This window comes from Uloborus diversus, chromosome 9 (genome assembly GCF_026930045.1).
Source record: "Uloborus diversus isolate 005 chromosome 9, Udiv.v.3.1, whole genome shotgun sequence".
In the NCBI taxonomy this organism is placed as follows: domain Eukaryota; kingdom Metazoa; phylum Arthropoda; class Arachnida; order Araneae; family Uloboridae; genus Uloborus; species Uloborus diversus.
Window position 1 is genome coordinate 113,254,193 of NC_072739.1, and position 11,117 is coordinate 113,265,309.

At 32.9% G+C, this 11,117-nt stretch overlaps 1 protein-coding gene across 1 annotated transcript in view; it reads right to left on the bottom strand.

Moving 5' to 3' along the window:
- Positions 1–10,370, bottom strand: part of LOC129230446 (tryptophan 5-hydroxylase 1-like) — a 55,628-nt gene extending 45,258 nt beyond the window's left edge. The window contains 4 exon segments of the mRNA XM_054864844.1: positions 3,222–3,294; positions 3,296–3,448; positions 7,180–7,350; positions 10,341–10,370. Coding sequence (XP_054720819.1) covers positions 3,222–3,294; positions 3,296–3,448; positions 7,180–7,350; positions 10,341–10,370 — 427 coding nt within the window.
- Between the last annotated feature and the right edge of the window lie 747 nt (positions 10,371–11,117).

Consider the following 11,117-nt stretch of genomic DNA (forward strand, 5'->3'; position numbering starts at 1 on the left):
TTAAATATGCCATTGTGTAGGTTATGTGTGTTACTTGTTATTGTATACTACAATATGGCAAAAATTACACCATTTGAATGCTTGTTATTATTTTGTCGCATGTATTATCCGTAAGTGCATGTTATTCAGAAAATTTTTAACATGGATTTAACACGCAGAAAACGCTCATTTACCATTTTTTTCATAAAAACTCCAGTAAGCGTAACTGCAGTAAATAAAATTATTACGTTAAAAAATGACTGAACCAATTTCACCTCATCGGAAAGGCCATTGTAACTAAAAGTGTTCATCAAACCAGAAAGGATGCATTCTTTACCAGAATGAGTAAAATAAATCCTTGTCGGACAAGTTTTAAGCTCAAAAAACCTGCATGATATTGATGTTAGTGTTCATAACTCGACAGTTTGGAGTAGATTGTTAGCCACAGCAGCTAAGGGTCTATTAGTAGCTGGGCGTAAAGCCATCAGATGACCAATGAACAAGAAGTTCTGTCTAGAACTAGACGAGCCTACTTTCCCGTATACCCATACTACTTTCTAGTACCAGAACAATATTCTCAAAAATAACTAAAATCGCAAATGTTTTCAAACATATTTTTAAAATTCTTTAAGCTGATTTCTAGGAATAAAGTATTCCCCATTCATCTAAACAAAAAATATAAGATGCGTAAAAAAAAAAAAAAAAAAAAAAAAAAAAAAAAACGAACAGATAAAATCGCAGCAACTTTTAAACAAAGCAGCTAATACACTTTTTTCATTACATTAAAAAATCTTTAACAGTTTTCAAAACGAAAAAATAATAATTAAAATTAATAAGCTCATTAAAATAAATACATCATATCAAAAAAAAAAAAAAAAAATTGTTTCTTTTTCCCCTGTTGCGAAAAACAATTTTTTAAATGAATTAATGCACTTACCAAAATAAATAAAAACAATAAAATGTCAACTTAAAGAAATAATTTTCATTTTCAAAAAAAAAAAAAAAAAAATCGTCTGAGCATATCTTTATGTAGAAATATAAATGACTTCGAGTTTATTCGCCGAAAACTGAATACCTAAATTAAAACTTTAGCGTAAAAATAAAAACAAGTCATATCAACAATAATTATTTCACAGTCAAAACCATAGCTGTGGAGTCGCAGTCGGAGTCAATCTCATTTTGGGGTAAAGGAGTCGGAGTCGAAATCTAAGAATCGGAGTCAGTCATTTGTCCTCCGTGTATAAATTTTTGCCAAAGCTACGAAGTCAGAGTCGAAGACGGGGAGTCGGAGTTCAATTCATTGTCGGGCACTGGAGTCGGAGTCAAGTGTCCCTAAATTCTCGGAGTCGAAGTCTGGAGTTTGGCGTCAAGAGCTATTTCCAACAAAATTTGTTTGAAGTAAATCCGCCTTCAAGTACGTAATCTACATTGACTTTCAGTTTCCCCGTAAGCGCTAATGTTAAGGGATTTGAACTGTTCAAAATTGAACGGAAAATTGTTCAAATCAAAAAGATATTTTATATACAAGTTTTTCATCAAAAGCTTTTTCCTACAAAAATTGTTTGAAGTAAATTCGCCTCACAGTTCGGAATTGCCTTGAATTTCCCCGTAGGCGCTAATGTTAAGTTTTTTTGAACTGTTCAAAATTGAACAAAAAATAGTTCAATTCAAAAACTGAAATATGGAAATGATGTGTCCTTGCCGAGATCTTTCGAACAAAAAAAAGTTTTTTCGAATCGGACTATTCATTCAAAAGTTATTAGGGGGGGGGCAGACAGACAGACCGACAGACATTTTTCCCCATCTCATTACCCTACTTTCCAATTTTCAATTTTTCGATATTTATTTAATTATTTTATTTATCTTTGACTTTTTTTTTTGTTTTTCACGATATTTTTAAGATGCATTAAGCCTTCTTTCATGCTTTTTTCTTCTTTTTCTGACTTTTACTGGGAAAGTAGGCTAAAAAGCAACTTCTCACCCCTGGCACGATGAAAAAACAGCTCAATTGGGCCAAAAAGTATATAAATTGGAAGTTAAGGACTAGGAAAAGGTTATGTTCACCGACTAAAGCCATTTCTTCATTCAAGGAATGAGAGTTCAACACGTTCAAAAAACATCTGACAAAAGGGTTTCACCGAAACATCAGTTTGTTAACGTGTCAATAAGAAAATGTTTTGGAGTTGTTTCACTAATAGAGGGGGGGGGGGAGTAGAGGAGAGGTACGAGACCTTGTTCATGATAATGAAATGGTGAACAGTGATAAATGCATGGACAATTCAAAAAAGAGGTATTAATCCACAGATAAACCAACTTGCTCTAGATGGTACATCTTTTCTTCAACAAGTTCTTGCCATCTGCCACGAGTCCGTAAAACTAAAGCCAATTAGAATGAGCATGATATTGCAGTTATAAACTGACCAAGTTCTGACGTAAACCCCACTACCTGATATGAGCCCTATCGAAAATCATTGGTAAATTGTCAATGATAAACTTTGGAAGTGTGACTACACAGCAAAAGAAAAACTCATTTCACTTATAATTTGCACTGGTTTCACAATGACAGAATATTTTTTAAAATATTAAAAAATCGATGCCTAATAGACTTGAGTTGCTGACAAAAGTCAAAGGAGGTCATACTAAGTGTTGAAAATAATTTCTGCACTGATTTTTGTAATATCTCATACCTCAGAGACAGACTAGCGTGAGTACAAAAATTGCGATTTTCCTTTTATTAAAGCATTGTGTGTAGAATTCTATTCCGCATCGAGCCATATGAACGTAATTCTAAAAAAAAAAAAATCTTCTGTAACTTTTAACCATTATTAAAAGAGCGAGCTTCTCATCCTTTGCATGCGTCAAACAAACATTTTACCTTCTCCTGTAAAGTAGCGATTATTTGACTTATGCTGTTCGAGCTCTGAGGTACAGATGCTTTGGTAAAAAAAATCTGTTCCCTTAGAACTACATCTGAAAAATAAAAGGAATTAATAGCATAGTCCTCTGAGCTTTTTTTCACTGCCTTTACTAAGTTAAGAGTGAGTTAATCACAAAAGCTCGATAGAACATGCTAAGCATGGCTGCTTCAGGCGTTAAAAATTTTATGGATAAACATCGGAAATTGAAATTCAAGTCCTCTTTTAACATACATTTAATGTGACTTTCTTAAAATAATTTCAAATCATCAGTGGCTTCGAGTAGTAATCACAAAAATTAATTTAAAAAAGAGCATGTTTTCTTACTGAGTTCGATTCCTGGGCTGGTAGGAGTCTGCGGAGGTACTGACGCAATGTCGACTTGACCTTTTTCGAATTCTTCCCAAAGATACGCACTCCACCTCGTGCTCGAGATTGTGCAACAGGTCGTTGATTTGGGTTTGTTCACATTGCACATCGACGTAGATTTCGTACTGGGAAGGCCTCTTCCTCGATTTGCGAGACTCGATGTGAACCACATTGACGTTATTTTCCTAAAAGAAAATGCATAGAGTAAATCCGAGAGCTAAGCCGCACTTTTTTTTTGCAGCTATGTAAAAAATCCCACTCTGCACATAAAATATAATAAATCATGTTGTGCAATTTAATGATTAATACGTAATACAAATATACTTCGACAAAAAATTAAAAATAATTAATAATTTCAAAGAATTTCTTTTCTTACACTGAGGCACGTCTCCCGTACAAATCTCCTGTTCAGTATAAGACGTCGCACATGTGCGAGATTTATGCCACGTCAGGCATGCGAACATAATTAAACAATAAGTACCTGAAATATTATTTACTAAATGAAAAAAAAAGTGAAACTCGATGAATGTAGTGCTGTGGACTTGATACTGTTTGAACATTCATCAATATCTGATGACGGGATCCGCACCTCATTGAAAATTAAATTCTTCATCCCTTTTTTTTTTAATTTTTTAAACATTTTTGGAATATTTTCTCTAAATATTTATTCGCATTCCTATTATCAGCGAAGCCTGTTGCTGATCAGGTGGTTGTGCTTTGCAACCACCTGACTATACCACGGAATAATATATTTTATTTAGGTTCTTAGTTGGTGATGACGGTTTTACACTGCTAGTTCCAGGTTCCAAAAGCTACTCTAGTAATATAAAACTCAGTAACATAGTAAAATAAGACATAGTTAGATAAAGTTCAATTTTAATAATAGTGGTATCCCGTGAAGAGAAACTGGCATGTATACCGGAACGCGGTGCAGCATGTATCCCGGATTGTACGTTTCGGTTGCTGCACACCATAGTTGCCTGTTATTGTAAAGGAGAGTGGCGTACTCATACACACAGTACTCTATACAAACCTTACTCTTAATTTTGACTTTAAAATCATGCATGGTTACAATATTTAGAGGATAAAAACTATTTTTGCTTACGCCGAGGGAACTCAAGTCCTGGGATAGTAACATGAAAATATGCAGATGGTAATAGCGTCACGTGCAAAATGTATATACGACAGTTCATTCGTACGCACAGTTTATTAGTGCTCAAGTGTTTCATATGTATAGGTATCTAACCTGATAATGGTTAACGACAGAAAGTAACATACTTTGAATCCCGATTAGTAGTTGGATTTAGAAGCACGGGATATTCTACTTCGGAATTCGTTAAAGAATTCAACATTCAGAGATTTCCAATGTCAAATGACTGCCGAAAACACCTGATTTCAGGCTTAACCTCCCACCATGGACATCGCAATCGCCGACCACCTGCCCTTAATAATCGAGATTAGTGACGTGTGAGTGCGAATCGTCAAAGTTAATAGACAAAACGCACCGAGTAACATAATCACGGGGTTTCATGTGGGACATACGACAGGTATGTTCGTTATATCAGGGTATCCAAAATTGGCTTCAACAGACTATGACAGCATGGTCGATTGTCAGTATGTGAAACTAATAAAATGTCATAAAACCATTTTTTTTGCTTTCACTAGAAAAATATATAAAATAATTTCAAGTAGTGATAATAAATTCATTTATTGGCACATTCTTTCAAGAAATATAACTCACTCAGTTACATTAATGATTGACATTTTTTTCACCCGATTTAAATTTGGAATAATCTGAAAAACATATTCAAATACGGATCAAAAAAGAGCTTCTATAATGACGAAAAAATCTTTATGTTAAACTATGTTGTCTTCTAAAATGTAAGTCATGAGATATTTCCTAGTTAATGTGTTTTGTAGGCAAAGATAATGTTTTGAAATTCGAAGCAAACCACGGAAACTTCTTTTTCTTTTTCCAGTTTATTCTCTTCTTCATTTTTTTTAAATCAAAATATGCTTTAAAATGTAATTTTAGAATTTCTATGTTCTGCAGAAAATTTATATCAACGAAAAGGCTAAACAGCAATATAGAATTCTATTTGAAATTTCTCCGATATTTTTTAAAGATAGAATTATTTTTTCAAGTTAAAATTTGAAAAAAAAAAAAAAAAAAGTTGCATTGAATTCTATACATTGACAGCTAGAATTTTCTAAATTGCTTTGAAATTTTAAAATGTGCCAATTTAATGAGAAGTTATATGAAGAATTTAATCGATAATACAAATACTAATTCAAATACGTGTTGTAAAAGAATTCTTTTGAAGCAATGAAACTCACTTGTTACGAAAAGGCAATCCATTACAAACTTGAGTGTCAGTACTCTTAATATATATATATATATATATATATATATATATATATATATATATATATATATATATATATATATATATATATATATATATATATATATATATATATATATATATATATATATATATATATATATATATTATATATATATATAAAAGCATTCCACCGCTGCCACTGTATAATATTCTTATGCGGTTGAACTCGAAAAGCACAACATGGAAAAAGAATTAAAATCGTTTATAAATTCCATGATAAAATGGAACGAAAAATAAAGAATAAAGTTATAACAACGCAAATGTCCCACAATTCTATTGAATTTAATTTCGAGTGCAATATTACTTGTTGTGCATGCGCGATTGCCATGGAAATTGTAAGCTACAAAGCGACAAAATCAAGAAACTCTCCAATTTTTTTAAAACTCCCGAAAAAACTGTAACCGCTGGTCAGGGTGGGTCTAGTGGGGCCATGGTTTAAATTATTTTGGCAGAAATTTAATAAAAATTGACAAATTGATCTTATTAGAAAATAGCAAACTCTTTAAAAACACCAAAAAAAGACTATCAAACTAAAAAAAATGAAAAATTCTTCATTGTAAATATAAAAATATATCAAACTCCATTTGATAAGCTCAAAAACATTATCAAAAATTACACATTTACTTCAATGGAAAGGAGAAAGATCAATCACCACATTCGGGACACTGATAAGTTGTTATTTTCTGTTTTTTGGTCACTCCTACGCACAGTTAGTGAACATATAGGCAGCCTATACAGCACAGGATCATACTCTCCACCCAAAACTTCAGTGTCTTTATAAGGAAACCGGAGTACTAATCTTTCCAATCATGGCCTTTTTGGGCTACAGTTTAACTTTTTTTTATGGTTATCAAATCACGGGAAAATTACGACACACAGCGATATTTTTCTTTCAGAATTCTTGAACTATATTAATTAGGCTTTATTAGAACAATTAACAACGCTTTTTATGTTGCAAGTTACAGTGAATCATGAAGAAGCAAAATTTACATCAAAATGCGATCAAGTAATTTTGAGTAGATTCTTTTGTAATAAATGTTGCTACACTTTTCCAATAACTGTTGCATACTTTTCGCTGTTGATAACAGTTGATGATAACGCTTTATTATCAGTTAGACTTTCTGACTTCTTTACCCCCAAATCAACCGGTATTTTAAGGTTATTTATTTGGGGTAATCGATCTCCGCAGATTTGTCAGTGCTGATTTAGACTCGGAGGAAAAATGGCGGTCTTCAGCTGCATTGTTGGAAATCTCCTACTTCAGTCCAACTGGGACTCCGCAGCCCTGGTTATATTAAAGTAAAAGGATTTGAATTTTGAATAAAATGAGAATTTCACCTGTTATCTGCAAGCCAAAACACACTTACTTTTACGGATTATTTTTCGGTGTTTAAGTTTTTTTTTTAAGAGATATTTTTAAAAGTCATTTTAGAAACATTCCTCGCTTGCAATTTTTATTACAGCAGAAGGTTCATTTTTAAAATAAAAATAAATGAACATGCGATCACCTGAAAAACGCGGAGAGCCCTGATCAATCCTCCAACTTGGTTCCGGAGGGAGAAAATGACGGCCGCGCCCTTTTCTCCGTCTTCCGGCGAAGAAGTTTTCTGACAATTCTGATCCGGTTTCTCCTCCTCTTTATCCGGCCCCTGTTTCTCAAAGCGGCGGCAAATTTTGTTCTAGAAATAGAAGAAAAACACTGCATTTCTATGGTTTATTTTTAAAAAACATCGCCGTGGGCAGTCATTGTATTGTCAGTACGCCATTTATTAAATGCAGAAATAAGTACTCAGAGGTTATTCAATGTAAAGACACATAATATTGGAAAACTTTGTTAAGATAATGATCTAAAAAATGCATTAGTGCTTTTTACTCCAAGGGGGATGTTACACCCTGTTTAAATGATACGTAGCAACCCCCAGAACTAGAGCTCCCTATCCAAATTAAAAATCCTCTCAAATTACACCACCCCATCCCTTAAATAAATATCAACGGCGCAGTCTGTAGGGGAAGGTTGCCGTCAATGAACCACATAACACTTTTGACCTTTTTTAGGAAGTAGTTCAGACTCAAACTTTATATTGATGAAAGGAATAATTACCCAGTATATTTCAACTTTAAGAAAAATATTCGCTTTTATGCTGACTGTATTCAATAAAGAATAAAAATTAAAAAGAAATATTTTAGCATGTGGTCTATTCATGGGAACCAGTTGCTATGGATGGATTATTGAGTTTCCATTGATGGATCACATTCTCAAACAAGTAAATCAAACCGTAAAATAGAAATAGTTATTACAGGAGGTAAACAAATACTACAAATAATAGTAAGTTGTTCAAAAAGAGAAAATTGGGCTTTTAAAATTGTTTTTTCTTTTTTTTTTTTATTGTTTAGGAGAAATATAAAAAACCCACCAGGACTCACAACGCAGCTGTTTTAACCAACCTTGCTCGCCACTTGATATATTCTAACATGTGTCTTACTCTTCTTAGCTAAAATTTCATGGGGCCTCTTTTGAACAAAGGGCAGTCTTGTTTCATCCAAGTTCAAAAAATTTGATCCACAAAGATTTCACTTGACAACAAGGATTTTACTATAGCACGTTGCATGCCTTCAGCTATCCACTGGCTTTATTTCACTTATTTTGGTATTTTACTCGAACAACAAACGTACTTCAAATGGTATTAAAGTTTACTTTAACAAATACTGAATCGACTACAAAAGTTTTTAAGTTGAAAATATGATAACTAAGGGGAGTTTACAAAACTTATTTTAAAAATACTTTTCCATCATTATCACATTTATTTCAAAAGATTGATCAGTTATTAAAGATAATTGAGCTAAATCTTCAATAATATTTATAAAATTTCAAGAATGAACCACTTTGTTAGCTGGTTCATTCATAGAAACAACTATTGGTTCAATGAAAGCAACTGCGTCATTTTGAATGTTCTCATAGTTGTCACTGCTGTGACGATTCATGATGAAACTTTAAATAAAGTGTATTGTACTTGAAAATACAAATACAAATACAAATGTGACGACCAGCAACAGGCTCTGGGCCCAGCTAGGCTGGTCCTAGTCAATTAATTAGACCCCAATGAAGATCAATGGCCCTCTTAAAGCTATCCACCCCCTTGCTCATTACCGTCTCTTCCGGTAAGCTATTCCAAGTGCCCACGACCCTGCTAAAGTAGTAGTTTTTCCTGATTTCCAAGTTAGCCTGAGATTTAAATAGCTTAAAACAATGACCCCTTGTCCTGCTTTCCCCACAAAAATTTAATCCATTTACATCTTTCATTTTGATAAATTTAAATAACTGAATCATGTCCCCTCTGACTCTCCTTTGCTCCAGGCTATACATGTTAAGCCTATTAAGTCTGGTATCATAATCTAAATCTGAGAGTCCCCTTACTAATTTAGTTACCCTTCTTTGAACCCTTTCCAATACAAAAATATCTTTCTTCAGATAAGGCGACCAAAACTGAACAGCGTACTCCAAATGAGGAGTACGTTCCAAATGTCCCAAATGTCCAAATGTCCAAATGTCCAAAGGTCCAAATGAGGAGTACATTCAATATACATTGAAATGTACTCTTTCAATTGAATGTTCCTATTTAGTTGTTCAGTAATATTCAAAGCATGTAAAAGCAAAATGTAAATGTCAATAATTAGTAAGTGTGAACAGTATAAATTCTATTTGGACGTTTTACAATATGATGTATTCATTCAAGCTCCTGATGGTTCTGCATTAGATTTTTTTCAGAAAAAAGAATACATTAAAACTGATTTCGTGCCTGAGAAAATTCTGTTGGGGAAAATATTTTTGAAGTTCAGTCATGGAACCCTTTCATTGACGGCAACCTTCCCCTAACACGGATCTCAGTCATGGGCACTTATAAGGAATGAAGACTTTATATTTTAGAAAAGTTTTCACAAGCACATTGCAGTAACAAGGAGTTTTATACCTTGAAATCCTGGTTTGAAAAAAAAAATAAATAAATAAAAAAAATTACCTTCCTATTTTTTTCTATATTTAAAAGACATATATTGATTGGTGTTTCTACATTGTTTCAGAAAAAAATATGACAATCCATATTTTTACAGCCCGTTTAGTTCGACTAAATTTTGAAGATAATTATTTCCATCCTCCATGAATACAAATAATAAAACATATCTTTAATTTTATTTTAACACAATATTTATGTTATTCATGTAATTAACTTGAATTAACAATATGAATCCTTATTTCTAAAGTTATTAGAATTTTTAACATTAATTCCAAATACAAAATGTTCGAAATTTGGCAAGAATATCTTTTTTCAAGTGTTCATATCTTGGTCAATAACAGTCAAAATGTTCTACAAATTAAAGAGCTTGTTGCAAAAAAGAGGTAGCTCTTAATTTCAATCCTCAAAAGGTCCGCATTAAAGCTTATAACACCAAATCATATTTTAACTATTTATTTATTATTTTTTTAAATTTTAATGACTTCTCTCGTACTGGCATACAATGGGAAATATTAAAATATAGAAAGTGGATTGAAGTTTTTAGTTCCAATGCAGACCTTTTGAAAACATTGAAATGGGAGCTACCTCTTTTTGGCAGCTAGCCTTTCAATTGACCACCCAATTCCAGTGGTATTTTTGTTTAGGAAAGAATCTGTTACCATGGAGCAAAACTCATTGATTGCCTGCATATTGGATGAACCTCTAACTTTTTCGAACAATGGACCAAAAGGGAATTGATTCTTCCAATTTTAATAAAGGGTGTCCCATTCACACCGGATAAACGCTACACCACTTGATTTTTCACTTAGAGTACGCAACAAATCCTCAAAGAACCATTTTTACAACTCATGGTTTTCCATAAAAATGAGGGAGAAAAGCTTAGAGATAACTCTACATTCAGTACAAAAGAAAATAAAAGTCTTTAATAGTAACGTGAGCATTTATATTTGCATAGGAATATGTTTAAAATATTCCTATGCAAATTGCTTATACAGGGTGCGGCAAAAAACTTGGACAAAGTTTGCATCATCGAATGGAAGTGAACAAATTCATTTTTAATGAGTGTGTGTATTTCTTTTTGTCCCTCACTTCAGTTAGAAATCAATTTATAATCAACCACCTAGTTCAGGTTTCGTTTTTTGGCATTTTTAGTGTCAAGCAAAAGATCTGCTATTTTAAAGCTGTTTAACTAAAGAGAACGACAATTTTTTTGATGTACCTCGGCAAAGAGTGCTTGATGCAATATGCCATTTCAAGAAGCCTGAAAATGATAGTCGATGTCCATTATGTATACAAAAACGCACAATGAACACTTGTGTTAATCGTAAGGCCAACAAGAAGCGAGTTCAATGAAATCCTCGGGTTTCCATGAGAGAGGTCGCTGGTGAAACGGGACTATGTGACCGATCGGTGCAGTTAAGGATAAAAACAGAGCT